Source organism: Armigeres subalbatus, chromosome 2 (genome assembly GCF_024139115.2).
Source record: "Armigeres subalbatus isolate Guangzhou_Male chromosome 2, GZ_Asu_2, whole genome shotgun sequence".
In the NCBI taxonomy this organism is placed as follows: Eukaryota; Metazoa; Arthropoda; class Insecta; order Diptera; family Culicidae; genus Armigeres; species Armigeres subalbatus.
In genome coordinates this window covers 226,424,650-226,440,754 of record NC_085140.1, presented here as the reverse complement: position 1 = coordinate 226,440,754, position 16,105 = coordinate 226,424,650, and the positions used below count along the sequence as shown (strand labels likewise).

Sequence of the window (16,105 nt, the reverse complement as noted above, 5' to 3'; positions counted from 1 at the left end):
GTACAAACAAGTCCTAATATAATTTCATTATTTCGCTTCAGTGCTTGGTTCGCTAAGTCCTTTCTAACACCAAATTACTTCAACTTATCCTAAAAAACTTGTATGCTGTTTTTTATTGAGCTCATGATAATTAAGAAACATATGGATTGATTTTTGAAACATGTTGGGATATTACAAACAAACATGTTATCATTAGGGATACAATATTTTTTAATGAACGGTTGAAAATAAAATTATTCAGAGCGTATGTCAGAAAAAAATGTGGCAAACACATGAATTCTAAGCATAATAAATCATATAAGTTGCAGATAGAACCATGTGGGGTGAAGTTGAAGTTGGATTTAAAATTGATTGAATGTAATCATTTAGTTAGAAATGCACATACGGAATTCATATAAACTTTTCTAAAATAGAAACAAAAATTCATAAGAAATAAATCATATTTTGAATTGGATTCAATAATGATGTGTTCAATGAATAGCACTGAAACCTTCTAATTAATAATGTTTTTTATTACGATAGCTTCTAATTTATTTGAGATAAACGAATTCAGCAATTATTAAAATTTATTTATACTTTGCATTTATTCGAAAGTCCTATGGTGAATGTATTTGTTTGAACTTATCATTTTTGAAAAATATAAATTACAATAGTATGAAGTAACTAGCAAATGAAACACTCAATAACACCAATTTAAAAATATGCGGCTTTCAAATCAAAAACTTATTGTCAAGCTTCAAAAACAAAATAATTTATGAGTTTTTAAATTGTCCCGTATGTGCACTTCAGTTTATGGGATTATTAGTTTACATAACTTACCAAAGAAAGCCAAATATTCGTAATAAGTAGTTGATTCTTCTCGTCCTATAATCAACATACAGTTAAAAATGAAAATTAAAATCAAAAAAACATGTTGTTGTGCGTAAAAGTAAGATGAAAACAAGTTAAATTGTTTTTGTGTTCAAAACTGCCTTCGAGGGTTAAGACGAACGGTAAACCTAGGACGAATTGATTATGAGTCATTTGGGGACATTTGAAGTAACACAACATGCACGTACTGTTATGACATGTACCCACTGAAAAGCGACATCGATGCACTTCACAACAAGAATGCTCTTTGTTTTATGTTTTTTATTAATACTGGTTGATTATGTTTCTATTTTATTGATGTTAAGCACTTTACTATTGTGATATCGAAAACTAACCAACTTGCACTCTGTCAAACATTTCGTGCGGTTTGCTAAATAGAATAAGATAAAGCAGAATATGTTTGGCTTGTGTATATAATGCTTGTAAGTACAATATGTTACCAATAGTTTGTTTTAATATTATTAATCAAAAAGTTGTGAAATATTCTAAGGAACATTAAATATTTAATTAGAATATTGTGAAAAATATTATATCTATTTTTATGAAAATATCACATTTTGTTACTCAAACACGTACTGAAAAATAAATGAATGTGTGAAGATAAATCATTTTATCAACATTTCAAAATGGCGAAATGCTTTTAAAAACACAAGCCATTCCCGGTGCGTGTGGGCTTATTAGAACCCACCCACGCAATCCAATACGACTGATGGAAGCAGGAATTCTCTCCTCACATTAAATGGTGCTGAATTACATGCATTGATGGGGACAAATTAGCCCACCAACGACGAAAGAAGCTCATGTTTACAAAAGCAGTTTCACCGTTTTGAAATGTTGGTGCCGAAATGTTCACGGTTCCGGTCACGTTTCCATCGTAGCCTCGAAAACCTGGGAAAGAGTTATTCTTCTTCGTCTTCTACGGCTCTGTATTCCAACTCGAACTTGCCTGCTTTTCTACTTAGTATTCTATCACCATTTCCTCAGTTTATAAGGGCGATAGAAATATTTAAAAATAATTATGCCCTCCCCCCTCGATTTTTTTTGCCCATAAATAAAATTTTGAAGGGGCAACAAAAAAAAACTTCGACAAATTTTGAGGATTTGTTTTTTACGGATTTTTATATCTCCAGTTAGTTTAGGAGCAATAGCATAGAACTGCCAATCTGAAGGTGACAACTTGAAAAGGAGAACATTCCCGACTATTTATTAATAAATTGGATTAACAGACCCCATTCGATTTTAGCAACATATTTGTGTTTTCTCATGATATTTTACATTTCTTCACTTTTTGTGACACTAGACACACTGAACGCTTTTTACGCGGATTTGAAAAAAATTCCGCCGGATTTTGGTCCCCGTGCATTTTAAATGGGGCCGGGATTTTGATTTTCCAGCTCAAATCCCGAAAACATCGCATATGCAAAAACACATGGGGATAAATTCCGCGGACCAAATTCCCGAGGTGTGAGGCTACCTTTAGCCTTACGGTAAGATGCGCGGCTATAAAGCAAGACCATGCTGAGGGTGGATGAATCCGATTCCCGGAACCGGTCTAGGCATTTTTTGGTTTGGAAATTGTCTCGACTTCCCTGGGTATAAAAAGTATCATCGTTTAGCCTCATAATATACGAATTCAAACATGGTAGCTTGAAGAACGCATTCAACAGCGCAAGCTGGGATGTCATCGCCCTCTCGTTACACCGGCTTAGCCTGCCGGTGGACCTGTACCGGATTTTGGAAAGCTATTTCCAGAACCGTGTACTATTATACGAGACCGATGCCGGTCAGAGAAGCGTACCTATTACCGCAGGAGTTCCGCAAGGTTCAATACTGGGCTCGGTACTATGGAACCTTATGTATGACGGGGTTCTAAAGCTAAAAGTTCCTCCTGGTGTTAAGATCGTCGGCTTCGCAGATGACGTAACCTTGGAGATCTATGGGGAGTCAATTCCCGAGGTAGAACTGACCGCAGCACACGCGATCAGCACGGTGGAGGATTGGATGAGCGCTAGAGGCCTGCAGCTCGCTTAACATAAGACGGAGGTGGTTATCGTCAACAACCGCAAGTCGATTCAACATGCTGTGATTCACGTGGGTGAAGTCGCGATCGCATCAAAGCGGAGTTTGAAGCTCCTCGGGGTCGTAATAGACGACAAGCTGACCTTCGCCAGCCATGTCGACTACGCGTGCAAGAGGGCTTCGACTGCTGTTGCGGCATTATCGAGGATGATGTCCAACAGTTCCAAGGTGTGTGCCAGTAGACGTTGGCTACTGGCAAGCGTTGCCGTATTTATTCTTAGGTACGGCGGCTCGTCCTGGGCGAGAGCTCTGAGGGTAACCAGTTACCTGCGGAAGCTGGAGAGCACGTACCGCTTAATGTGTCTCAGAGTGATATCTGCCTACCGCACGATGTCACACGATGCAGCTTGCGTGATTGCATGGTGCGTGATCACATGGTGCGTAAAGGGTGAGCACTCAATTTAGACTCACATGGTATGTTTATTTTGTTTATTTTGTTTATTTCAGTGGTGAGCATCCAAGTAAGGCTCATGGTGCGTCAGAAAGAGTGTCAGGATGTGTCAGAGAGTGTGTTAGAGAGAGCACCCAAGTAAGACTCATACGGGATGAGTAACTGTGTGAGCGTGAATGAGCGAGTACATTAAGTACTGCCTATCCCCAAGAAGTAATGCTGGGAGGCAGTTCCTGGGGGAACCAGGGTATTAGAAGAGAGGGTAACTCAAGTAACCTTCTGTTGCTTGGGTGGGTTTAGTGGGTCCGGCGGGCTGGCCTTCTGCCTTCCGCGCCAACCCCGCTCCCTGAGTGATAATTTCAGGTGTCTGTATGCAGATTTGCCTTCATCCCTCTAAAAAAATACTCCTGCTCTTACTTTTGGAGCATTCTCTAAAATTTGGACAATACAATACAACAAGTCAACATATTCTGCCATTGCGAGCGCGTAGCATGAGCATTTTTATATTTTGAACATTTTTAGATTGGTTGAAACTGCATGATTTGCAAGTATGTCTGTATTATTTTAAACAGATATATTATTATTAATGCCATCATATTTAAAGTATTGCAACAACAAATGGTAAAATCAAAGTATGCTATTAAGTCGCTGCTGACGCCGGGTACATGCCACTTACCAAATTTAACCACGCATTAGTAGTAAGTATCTGATTCTTCTCATCCTAAAAGTACATTTAAATCGCATTTAATTGAATATATCAGTTCGCACAAAGAACGAGACAACTTTTTTCTATTGTTTTTTTAATTGTTATACCACTTAAACATTACCAGAATTATTCCCACAATATATGCGTCTCAGTTTCGCCATTGTACATCAGATTACAATTCTCATAAACATTTTTAGCACCGGAAGCATGACAACTTACCACGTCTATGATTTGCTGTAAAGTTAATCCGAACTTCACCTCCAATGATTCAGATTCATTTGCTACAGGACGCTCGAGCGTGTTGTACGTATTTAACAACTTGTTTAATAAATTTTTTTCGTGGGGGCCTTGCAAGCTATCTGTAAAAAGGAAAAGTGAAAATATGTATGAATGCTTTGGTTGAGAAAATTTATTGGATCTTTTGGTTATTAAAACTTATCAACAATGATAAGTTCTCCATTGCTTAAACAAACAAAAATAGGCAGATTCTAAAACGTAACCTGTCAATACTTTTAATTTAAGTACTATTGGTATTATTCAATTTCTATTTGAATTTGTATGTTCGTATTACATGAATTAATTCCTCTAAAAATATTCGCCCCCCTTCCCCCCCCCCCCCCCCCCCCCACCAACTATGATAAAATATCCAATATGAATTTCACTTCCAATAATTTGCGGTCCTTGCTTTTTCGAATATATTAGAGTGCGGACAGCTGTATGGAAAAACGCATATTTCGTCCGATTAAATGAGATCAAGGTTTTTCTTAATCGTTTTGGGACCCCAATCAACTGTGCAAAATATGGGCTCGATTGGTTGCAACCACGCATGCCTCATCGCGTTTTAAATTTACATGGAGATTAGTATGGAAAAACGTACTTTTTAACATTTTCGCTCCTAGCGGCTTCAATTTATCATCAATCACGTGACTCAATACGTTAGCATATAGTCTGGAAAATGCCGAAAGACTTTGCCGAAGAAGGTACGTATCTGGAAGGTCTACATAAATTTTATTACGTTTCGAAAATTGATTGTTCAAACCATATGCAAGAAATCAATGTTTCTGCCAGCACTACCGGATGACCTATGGTTATCGAAGGGCAAAACCCATCTTCCTTCTTGTCGGATTTTTGCCTTTCTCGTATACTAAGTATACGTAAAGGCTATATGATCACTCCAAAAACCAAACTTTTGATAGAAGGCTCGAAGACCCATAGTGTTATATACCAATCGACTCAGCTCGACAAATTGAGGTGATGTCTGTTTGTGTGTATGTATGTATGTGTGTGTATGTGTACAAATTTTGTAGACACACTATTTGGAACTTAGCCGATTACCCAATTTACTCGCATTAAGTTGCATTCCACGGGGAATGCGGTCCCATTGTTTGCTATTGAAAATTGGCCTGATCGAACATTCCATTTCGGAATTATTGAAAAATCATTATTTTTTCCCTTGGAAAAAACATTTTTTTTTTCAAGAATGGTGGGAATGCATAGTAATTAATGCAAAACATGCAGAATTATAGAAAAAATGCGGTCTTTTCCCTCAAAGTGCTTTTTTGACCTTGCTTATGTGATTTTTTCAGTACATTTTACGATGCACGAGAAAGGCATCATCGCTGCTAGGTGGATTAATCTGGGTTTTTCTTTGTGAAATGATTCCGGATAGCTCCCATTAGCTCTAAAGCCCTATAAGATCAATAATTTTGAAATAACATTCAGTTAAATTATTGGTCTACGTAGTTCGGCAGTGCTGGCAGAATAAACGATTTTTTGAATATGGTTTGAACACTCAATCTTCAAAGCATTATAACTTTTTTCGTGGACGTTCCAGCAACGTGCCTTTTTCGGCAAATCGGTCCCAAATTCTGCACAGTTGTTCAGGACCCAGAATAGCTTCGAAAAACCATTGATTTGAAAAAATGACCATATATATATATATATAATATATATTAGAAACCCATAAATTAAACCTAAGCAATGAAACTAACCACTCCATTATTTTGGCTATTTTATATGTCTATAGAATCAGAAAAATTCCCAAATATATGGAAAACTCATTTTTATACCCATTTTAAATCTGGCAAAAAATCAGAAATACGTGATTAACGTGAAATAGTCATTATCTCTTGCATTCCAAAACTTTTTGAGGCCATAGTAAACGAAAAATTGTTCAAAAAAGTAAAAAAAAAACGAATTACAGACGCGTAACACGGGTTCATATTCTGGAATTTGTTGATTATACGCTGAGTAAGGACTGTATCGAAAATAAGTTACCCAAGTGTTATTACTCAAAAGCTCATGAAGGTATTGAATTGTTTTATCCTACATTCGATGTATTCACTTAACATTAACTGTATGTACCGATGTATCGTAAATTAAAAGTGATATTGAAAATCGTGTTTTGGACACATAAGAAGGGCATCGAGATGAATAATTTGACCAAGAGTTTCACTATCCATCCCGCAAAGGTAAAAATTCATGGCCAACGAGCTTCGGAAATACTACACGATCGCTAACCTGTCGGAAAAAGGAAGAAAATCAAAATCAAGTGACCGGAATTCATACCTGAAATTAATCAATCTTATAAAACGAAGCAATTTTATGCTGCTTTGTGACTTGAAGAAAAAGGCTTGGATTAATGTTGGAATAGTGCACAATTTATTCAGTACTAGCTGTCCCGTTGAACTTCGTCTCGCCAAAGATTGATTATTGATTCTACAATAAATTTGGGTTTCACTTGTATGGGAGCTTCTAGAGCGGGGAGGGGTCTCAAAGCATTTTAAAAACCTTCCCCAAAAACCCCTGCATACAAATTTTCACGCCGATCGGTTCAGTAGTTTCCGAGTCTATAAGGATCAGACAGACAGAAATTCATTTTTATGTATATAGATAATATTTTTTTCATAAAACTAAACAAACAAAACAAACATATATTGCTAGCCAATTTTTAATGAAATTCATCCATTTTTTTTTCGAAAAAAAAATAATGTGGATAACTTATTTTCGATGGATAAAAGAAACCTGGTTAACATATTTTCGATGGATAAAGGGCCGCAAAATGGTGGGTTGACATCAAGGATGGAGCGCCCAACAGATCTTTGGTCCCCACAAGATCCTATCTCGCGCTTCCACGGGTCGTCCGATGACCACCACCAGCTAAGGGTTGTGTACCTGGTGCAGCCTGGGCACTATTGTTTTTCTGACATCAGCTAGAGTGAGAAGGTACGCCTCGAGCGTATGTTCACCAGGAGGAACGGCTCAAACAGCGCCTGCCTGGTACCCAGCGGCTGATTAACGAAATGTTGTATCGCGTCAGCTATACCTAAGGTGGCAGCCCCAAAAGCGCGATGTAGGTAACGCGACCCCGGTAAGGTAGCTTACTGAAGCCTCTCAAATACCTCAAAAAATGGAGATAGAAGAAAAAGAGAACGTTATTTTTGGCAAAAGATTGCCGGGTCTTTAAATAAGGACTATGATTGGAAACTCGGGGGCCCTCCTTAGCCGTGCGGTAAGACGCGCGGCCACAAAGCAAGACCATGCTGAGGGTGGCTGGGTTCGATTTCCGGTGCCGGTCTAGACAATTTTCGGATTGGAAATTGCCTCGACTTCCCTGGGCATAAAAGTATCATCGTGTTAGCCTCATGATATACGAATGCAGAAATGGTAACTTGGCTTAGAAACCTCGCAGTTAATAACTGTGGAAGTGCTTAATGAACACTAAGCTGCGAGGCGGCTCTGTCCCAGTGTGGGGATGTAATGCCAATAAGAAGAAGAAGAAGATTGGAAACTCGGTACCTGGAATGTCAGGACACTAAATGAACTTGGACGAGTGAGCCTTCTGGCTCGTGAAATGCAGAAGGTTAGAGTGAACGCTATTCAAGAAGTCCGATGGCCTAGATCCGGAGAACGTGAATTACGAACCGTGGACTCCATGGCCAACACAGCGGCGGCGGAAAAGCAGAGCATGGATTTGGTTTCGTAGTGATGGGGCCCTCCTTAGCCGTGTGGTAAGACGCGCGGCTACAAAACAAGACCATGCTGAGGGTGGCTGGGTTGGGTTCCCGGTGCCGGTCTAGGCAATTTTCGGATTGGAAATTGTCTCGACTTCTCTGGGCATAAAAGTATCATCGTGTTAGCCTCATGATATACGAATGCAAAAATGGTAACCTGGCTTAGAAACCTAGCAGTTAATAACTGTGGAAGTGCTTAATGAACACTAAGCTGCGAGGCGGCTCTGTCCCAGTGTGGGGATGTAATGCCAATAAGAAGAAGAAAGAAGTGATGGGCAAGCTGATGAGGCGAAGTGATGCGGTGGAAACCCGTTAGTGAACGAATCTGTGTGTTGAGGGTACGGGGAAAATTCTTCAATTACAGCTTAATCAACGTTTACGCACCGACAAACAATAAATCCGACGACGTGAAGGACACGTTTTATGAATGTCTCGATAAACCCTATGGAGAGTGCCCAAAGCATGACGTGAAAATTGTTATCGGAGACGCTAACGCTAAGGTCGGATTACTTACTCACTAGATTTTTATAGTAGCTTTGCGGCGTACTTAAACTAGAATATATTTCACTTATAATCATGAGCATAAAATACTACTCAAAAGAAAAAGTTCCTTCTTTGCCCTCATATAACAATTCCGGATTCGAGCCACCACGGTTACTACTTTTCTTAGTCCACTAATAATAATTATCAAACCAAGACAAAATTTTCAAAACGACTTATCTGCTTTTGTAAACAAAGATTCAAACGATGATTTGACGAATCTGATAGCTCTCCCACGCAAACCAACACCAACAATATGTAGGTGAATGGTATTTATAGTTAGGTATAGTTTTTTTAATGTTTTAAGAAGACTGAATCTATCACTTGTCGCTTCAAATTACCAGTATATGCTGTAACAGAAAAGACAATGTCTTAAGTTAATGGAGTAATAAATAAAAAAATAATGTTTCCGCTACCTGTTGATAACTAAAATCTATTTCATCTGTATTCCATTCAATGAAAAAAATAATGCAATACTTTGTCATTTTATGCTTAAAGTTCAAAAAGATCTCAGAAATGAGAAACAAACTCATTTGTTTCCGTTATAATAGAATGAATATGGCAGGTATTTCTTGCTGCAAACCTTATAATATCTTATAAGTTAAGAACTATTATCAATACCAATTTTAACGTGAAGTGTCTTTAGCAAATTAAGCCTCAAAAACCTTGGAGAGGGCTAAAAAAAATTTAAAGCCTCCATTTCACCTAATATACGTATACAAAGTATACGTAAAGTCTATAGGATCACTCCAAACCGAGCTTTTAATCAATCGACGCAGCTCGACGATTTCGTATATCATGAGGCTAGCACGATGATACTTTTATGCCCAGGGAAGTCGAGACAATTTCCAGTCCGAAAATTGCCTATACCGGCACCGGGAATCGAACCCAGTCACCCTCAGCATGGTCTTGCTTTGTAGCCGCGCGTCTTACCGCACGGCTAAGGAGGGCCCTATATGTATACAGAGATGGTAAATGAGAGACTTGTTCTTTCTCTTTAGGATTCAATCCCTGATCGGAAGACTCTACGAGTCTTGTAACCATTGCGATTCATTCCGTTCACGTTTTGACTATAGACACTGTGGGTCTGTCTCATTTGGAGAATTAAACTTAAAAGTGACAGTTCGAAAATCAAAAAAATACCCAGGGGGAGAAGGCGGAGCACTGAATCCCTACCCCAACATGTGCGACATCTGGATTTGGTTCTAAACTGTAAACAACAGTGTTAATTCTCTACCACCTTTTTGTTATGGCGAGGCAATTTTTATGCACACTTTTGTTTTCGATATTTTATCAAAATTAAACACTCAATCATGCAGCAATATAACGATGTGATAGGCTTGAGATACCTGCTTGATTATAGGGACTCGAAAAAGAATTTATTTGCAGTAACTAACCGAATATAAAAATGTTCACATTAACGATTGCGCCCTAACACCGGTTCTAAGCTTCGATGCAGAGTACACGAGCTTTGTTCGCCAGTGACAGGCGTATGAGGCCCTTGAAAATACCCCGTTATAAGAATGGCTGGTGCTACCCAACAATTCCAATAGAACATCGATGGAAAATGATTCGGTATCTGCCAAAAGTAATCTTGCTCTGCGAGCAGGGTTTTTCGATAATTATTCGAAATGCCATTTTCAAGCTTAATTTCAGTTTAATTATCCAATTGAGACAGATCCTATAGGTTCCATAGACGATGTCTGTCTGTGTGTATGTGTGTGTATGTATGTGCGCAAAATAAAACTCACTTATCTTTTAGGCACTTATCTCGATCTGATTTGCTCGCAACAAATTGCATTCGACGCAGAATCCTATCCCATTGTTTCCTATTGTAAATTGGCCAGATCGGACAATGGGATGGAAAGTTATGACCAATGAATGAATCACGTTTTTCCGGGTAATTTTTGTAATATAATTGGCAATATGCGACTTACCGTTAAATTCTTAAAAATCAGAAGCTGAACCTTTGTCATAAATTTGCACGCTAGGATTTCTTCAAACATGTTATTCGAACAAAACATAAATCAAATCGTATGATATTTGATGCTTACAACAAACGACTTCTAAAGCTTATTTTAGCATAAGAATTGTGTTTGTGGTCTAACCGGTTGAATTTTTGATACTTTTTGAAAACATGCCACTCAAGAAAATGGCCCCATTAAATGTATGCGTATCTACACATACATTACTCAAAAAATGAGATTCATTAATTTCATTTGTACCTCATGCATGTGATATTTACACTCATACCTTGTATAAGTCTCGCATATACTTCATATTTGCGCTGTTCATTAGAAGCAAATCTCGCATTTATACTTGAAATTGCTGGCAGCAAAACAACATGGTGGTCGATGATCCAGAGTTTGAATACGTGAGCGTGTTTTTTTGGATTCTAAGGTGAGTTTGCTTATTTTTCGAAAACAGTTTTGGATAACACTAATGTAGATGAATCCTGCAAACCATTACCATTATCTTGTTGCAGATATCACTTTGGGAAAAGGGTCACTTCAAATGTTGTTTGGTAGCGGTAGTTTCCCTGGAATAACATGGATCAATAGAAGCGGATCGATGTTGCGATGTTCCTGTTTCGTAGCAGTCATATGACAACATTTTGTACTCAAATCTAAGGTGAGTTTGATTTGTTTCAATGGGAGCGAATTCTGGAGCATCTATTTTTCCAGATCGTATATAAAACATTGAGCCCCGGCGGATGCAGCGAATTGACCAGCGAAGCAGTAGCGGCTTAAGTGTACCAACAGTTTGAAGTACCCGATGATAAAATTCTCCACTGGCCTTTGAGTGGTATTTAATTCATGTCTCGAATCCGAAAAGCCAATAAAATTTTTCCACGTGGTTTCATGTCTTGTCATGTCAAGTTGAAGTCATGACCGGTTGGGTAGATATCTCAGCCGGCATATGGCCTGTTTCAAAAGATATTTTAGTTACTAGATAAAGATTGTCGCTGTCGTCGCTGTCAGGAACATCTTTTGCTGGCGAGGATAGGGGAGCTAAATGTCAAAGAAGGAAAATCCATACGATTTGACAGCTTGGTACCCAACATGTTCCGGACAGCAGAACAAAGGGAACCGAAGCGACAATCTTTATCTAGTAACTAAAATATGTTTTCCTGTTTCGCATACGATGTATTGAAATAGTTAATTGGAGTGATTTTTCAAAATAAAAACTGTTTCACTAGATTATGGTTGTTTATTAAAGAAACAAAAATGAAAAATTCAGCTCGAATGAACACGAAAATCCAACGATAAGAATAATTTGCTTTTCAAATATATCCTATGAACAATGCTTTTAAAAAGTATGTGCCAACTTTATAAATTTAATAGAAATGCATATTGGTAATAATTCATAGATTTCACACACACCTTTCATGAGTATAACCCCAGAGTCTATTATATATAGAGTTACGCAAAGAGTGAAGCCAAATATACCTATTGAACTGTCAAACCGTCTACCTATCGAGCAAAGTAAACAAATGCTTGTTGGTAAGGCGGAAGTATTGTTATCGCCTGATGATTATTATGGCGAATTAAAATTCATGAATTGAAATGTATTAGATTTTTCTAGAAACAGCTTCAAAAACTTCAATACACCCCCAATAAAGTTGCAACAAGAAACTCATGTGTTTGCACTCTGTAGGTGACTTTGGTTATCGAATAAAAAGCTTTAGAAGTGATCACTCCCGTGAAGTCACTTGAAGGGTTGAACAAAAATGAAAGTTTTCAACATAATAACAAGAACATCATTCAGAATAAGAGTAATAAGATCCTCTTTGCGCAACTCTATATAATAGACTCTGTATAACCCCATTGCAAAAATCCATGTGGGTTGGCACATGAATTGAAGGGGCTTTTTTGCTTACGTGTGGAGAGGTCTAATGAACATAGTAATAGTATTACACCAAACACAATGGTTAGTAGAATAAAACCCTGATTAACCTAGCAGTGATTGCGCCTTTCTCGTGCAGTATTAAACAATCCAATTAAATATTCGAATCATCGAAAAATAAATAAATGAAAAAATATGCGGGTGTGTCTTCACGCATGCTATGAGAAAATCTTAGTGTTCGCGTTTTATTTGTGCATTTTCATTGAACGATTAAGCTTTTGAAGCGTTATGTCATATAAGCTACAGCACAGCACATCACTCATCCGTTTGCAATAAGTAGACGTCACAGCAATCTATTGGCGGCGTGCTTTTTGTGGTATTGTCGGTGTAGCACCAACTTAGAATGCGGAAGTCGAGACTTCCGAACCGAACTTTCTTTCGAAGTTTCATCTGTCAAACTAATTGATGCGTTGTTTAGCGCATCTTTAGGCGAATCCAGCGCACTACTTCCGAAGTTGGGAAAGTTGCCTGTATCTGGAGAAAAATCCAACTTCGGAATAAATGGCGGTATAACTTTGTTCCGGATAGACAATATATTCGGCGAAAAGCTTCCTGGCGTCATCTGTAGGCGATTTTTTTTCGTGTTAACGAAAGAACTGTAATCAAATGATAGCCGGAAAAAAATTGTTGCACGTAAATCTGTGAAGTCTTCTATAACTATAAGAAAAATTGGTTAATGTTTGGGCATGTCTCGTGTGTACACACAAATGGACAGACATGTGCTCAGCTCGTCGAGCTGAGTCGATTGGTATATATTTCTATTTATTCCTATTCAGTATGGGAAAACGTCTTTTTTACATTGTTGCTTTTAGCGGCTTAAATTCATGACTCAATACGTTAGCATATAGTCTGAACGATGCCGAAGGGCGAATAAGATACGTAGCTGGAAAGTCTACAAAAAATGTTATTACGCTTCGAAAATTGATTGTTCAAACCATATGCAAGAAATAAATGTTTCTGCTAGCGCTACCGGGTATACCCCGTTAGGCAGAAGTACGTTAGGCATAAAGACGTTAGGCATAAAGACGCTAGGCATAGGTACGTTAGGCATAATGGACACTAGACATAACGAACGTTAGGCATAATATACATTAGGTACGTTCCAGCAACGTACCTTCTTCGGCAAAGTTTTTCTGCATCACTCATTTTTTAACGTAAGAACTGTATCACACACACAAAACGCGACGCGAGACTGGAAGGAAGGGTTAGAAGGAAGAGGTTAGAAGAATTAGCTTACCCTTCTACCCGAAGGTGACAAATGCTGTTCAGGCTACCCTAAAGCAGCATGGTTTCCGGGCAGTCTATAAAAGTGGGGACACTTTGAAGGATCGTTTATGTGCTTTAAAAGATACGATTCCGAGGGAAGAAATATCTAGCATATACGAAATTCCATGCCAAGACTGCCCTGCAGTGTATATTGGTCAAACACGCCGAAAACTGAAGGTTCGTTTAAAAGAACATAAGAACGCAGTTGAACACGACAGGTTTCATGACTCGAGCGTGGCAGCACACACTAGTGACCAGAACCACACTATAGATTGGAAGCAAGCCAAGCTAATAAAATGCGTTCAAAAGTATTCTCAACTTAACGCCTGGGAGTCCTTGTACATTGCCACCGCTGAACAGCCGCTAATGAACGAAGATGAAGCGCCAATATCATTATCCCTTTTCAACTTGACGAAACAAAAAATAATGTGAATGCCATCTCTTTTTGACGTGTACTGTGCCAAGTACAAAAGTGTAATCGTCCCCATTTGGAACCAGTTGGACCACGTCCTGCAGATGGGCAACATCGAGCCCGAAACCGGTCGGCAAAAAGGTAAATTTTAAAATCCTTTTTCGTTTGTAAGAACCATAAGTGTTGTGTCCAGTCTCGCGTCGCGTTTTGTGAGTGTTTTTCTGCATCCTTTGGGTTATACTTTAACGCATTGGGCTATGTACTTGGTTTACGTTGAACTGAAATATCTACAAGTAAAAATGCAAAAAATATACGTTTTCCCATACTAATTTTTATACAAACTTCAAACGCGACGTGGAAAGCGAGAAAGCATTCAATCTGCCCCAAATTCTGCACAGTTGTTTAGGACCCAGAATGGCTTCGAAAAACCATTGATTTAAAAAAATACCATAACGCCCCACTCTAGTATGTATGTGTGTGTTTGTTTACAAAATGTGAGGCACACTTTTTTGTACTTCGCATTATACGATTTGCTCACAACATGTTGCAATCGACACGGAATGCGGGTCTAGTGGTTTCCTATTGAAAAACCATTGCATTCCGGAGTTATTGAAATGCCATTGTTTTCTGCCAAGGATTAGATTTTTCAAAATCGGCAAAAAAAATGTTTTTACAGAAACTGCTACAATGTTTTCAGATGACCGCAAATGAATGAGTTAATGGAAATAGTAAAATCTATCCCCCTAAAGTGCTATTTTGACATGTTTTATAATGCGCGAGAAAGGCGCCACGCCACGCCAGGTGTATTAATCTAGGCTTTTTAATTCAGTTTGCCTTCAGTTGAAACTCATCATAGTTACTACAAGATCAATTTCTTTTCGTCGAGGTTGTTTTATATTGCCAAATATATTATGGTTTGGTGCGATAAAGGATGATTTCTTTCACCAGAAATAACAATCATAATTGTAGCCATTAATCCATTAGAAACATCAACAAAAAATTGGATTAATGAACAGAAATCGAGCAATGAAGTTACGCTCCTATGATACTTATCGAGATAGTTTTTTTACAAAAGACTATAAAATGCCCATATGAAAAAGGGCCGGTAGAAGTATGCAATAAAAATGATATCCTAGTGCTCTTCGAGTGATCAAACGGTGAAATACAAAAAAAAAAAAACAAATTAATAAAACAACACAATCATATTTGTTTACACGTAATTATGAAATTCATAGTTGTTTTTAGTAATTTCTCGCTCAAATTAACACTTCTGACCAAAAAATCCAACGAAGGCAGAAAATGCAAAAAAAATGTAAATAAGAAAATAACTATCTAAAGAGCAATGACAATAATTTAATTACAATTCATTAATTCAAATACATCAACTATTTGCTTACTTACCTCTAATGCATATCACGAGTAGACATAGTACGATCAAATATAAATCCATAACAAAATACATGTTTCAGGTTGAAGGCGCGCTAGCGGCCACATTAAACACTTATCAACTCATTCAGATATGAACGAATGTTATATACAACTTTTATCCAACGTTTCATGAAATTATGGCGCCATGTTTCTCATAGTTATCATGAGAGGTCAACAACATATTTTGTATTAACACGCTTGACTACAATTAAATATCACAAATCAATCGATCGTCCTTGCTTCTTCACAAACTTTTTGCTGTCACATTAGCATTACCTTGAACTTATCGATTTTGGCATGAAATGCAAAAAATTGTATTCTATGAAGCCTTTTATGTCCATTTTTGAACTATTCTAATTTATTAAATTGATTAATTGATTGATTTAATAGATGAAATTTAAAAAAATAAGATAACTTATCTGGAGTAAAAACATTAAGCATTCGCTCTTGTACAATGTCATAAAGAGAATGCAAGGACAAAAGACAACATCAGA

General features: G+C 37.8%; 1 protein-coding gene and 1 long non-coding RNA gene across 12 annotated transcripts in view; one reads left to right on the top strand and one right to left on the bottom strand.

The window, feature by feature from the left end:
- The window catches only part of LOC134211790 (neuronal acetylcholine receptor subunit alpha-7), a 93,874-nt gene that overhangs the window by 77,083 nt on the left and 686 nt on the right, over positions 1–16,105 (bottom strand). For 9 of the 11 annotated variants that reach the window (XM_062689017.1, XM_062689023.1, XM_062689013.1 and 6 more), the window contains exons 2-4: positions 15,585–15,813; positions 4,266–4,405; positions 820–864 (exon numbers count right to left, since the gene is read on the bottom strand). In XM_062689017.1, the coding sequence (XP_062545001.1) occupies positions 820–864; positions 4,266–4,405; positions 15,585–15,645 (246 nt within the window). In that variant the 5' untranslated portion in view covers positions 15,646–15,813. Of the gene's footprint in view, positions 1–819; positions 865–4,265; positions 4,406–15,584; positions 15,814–15,887; positions 15,965–16,105 lie in introns of those variants that run through there. The other 2 variants (XM_062689016.1, XM_062689021.1) reach the window with 2 other exon arrangements.
- LOC134215964 (uncharacterized) lies at positions 10,747–11,916 on the top strand. The gene is made up of 3 exons (XR_009980397.1): positions 10,747–10,999; positions 11,085–11,230; positions 11,284–11,916. It is a non-coding gene; the product is annotated as an uncharacterized LOC134215964 (long non-coding RNA).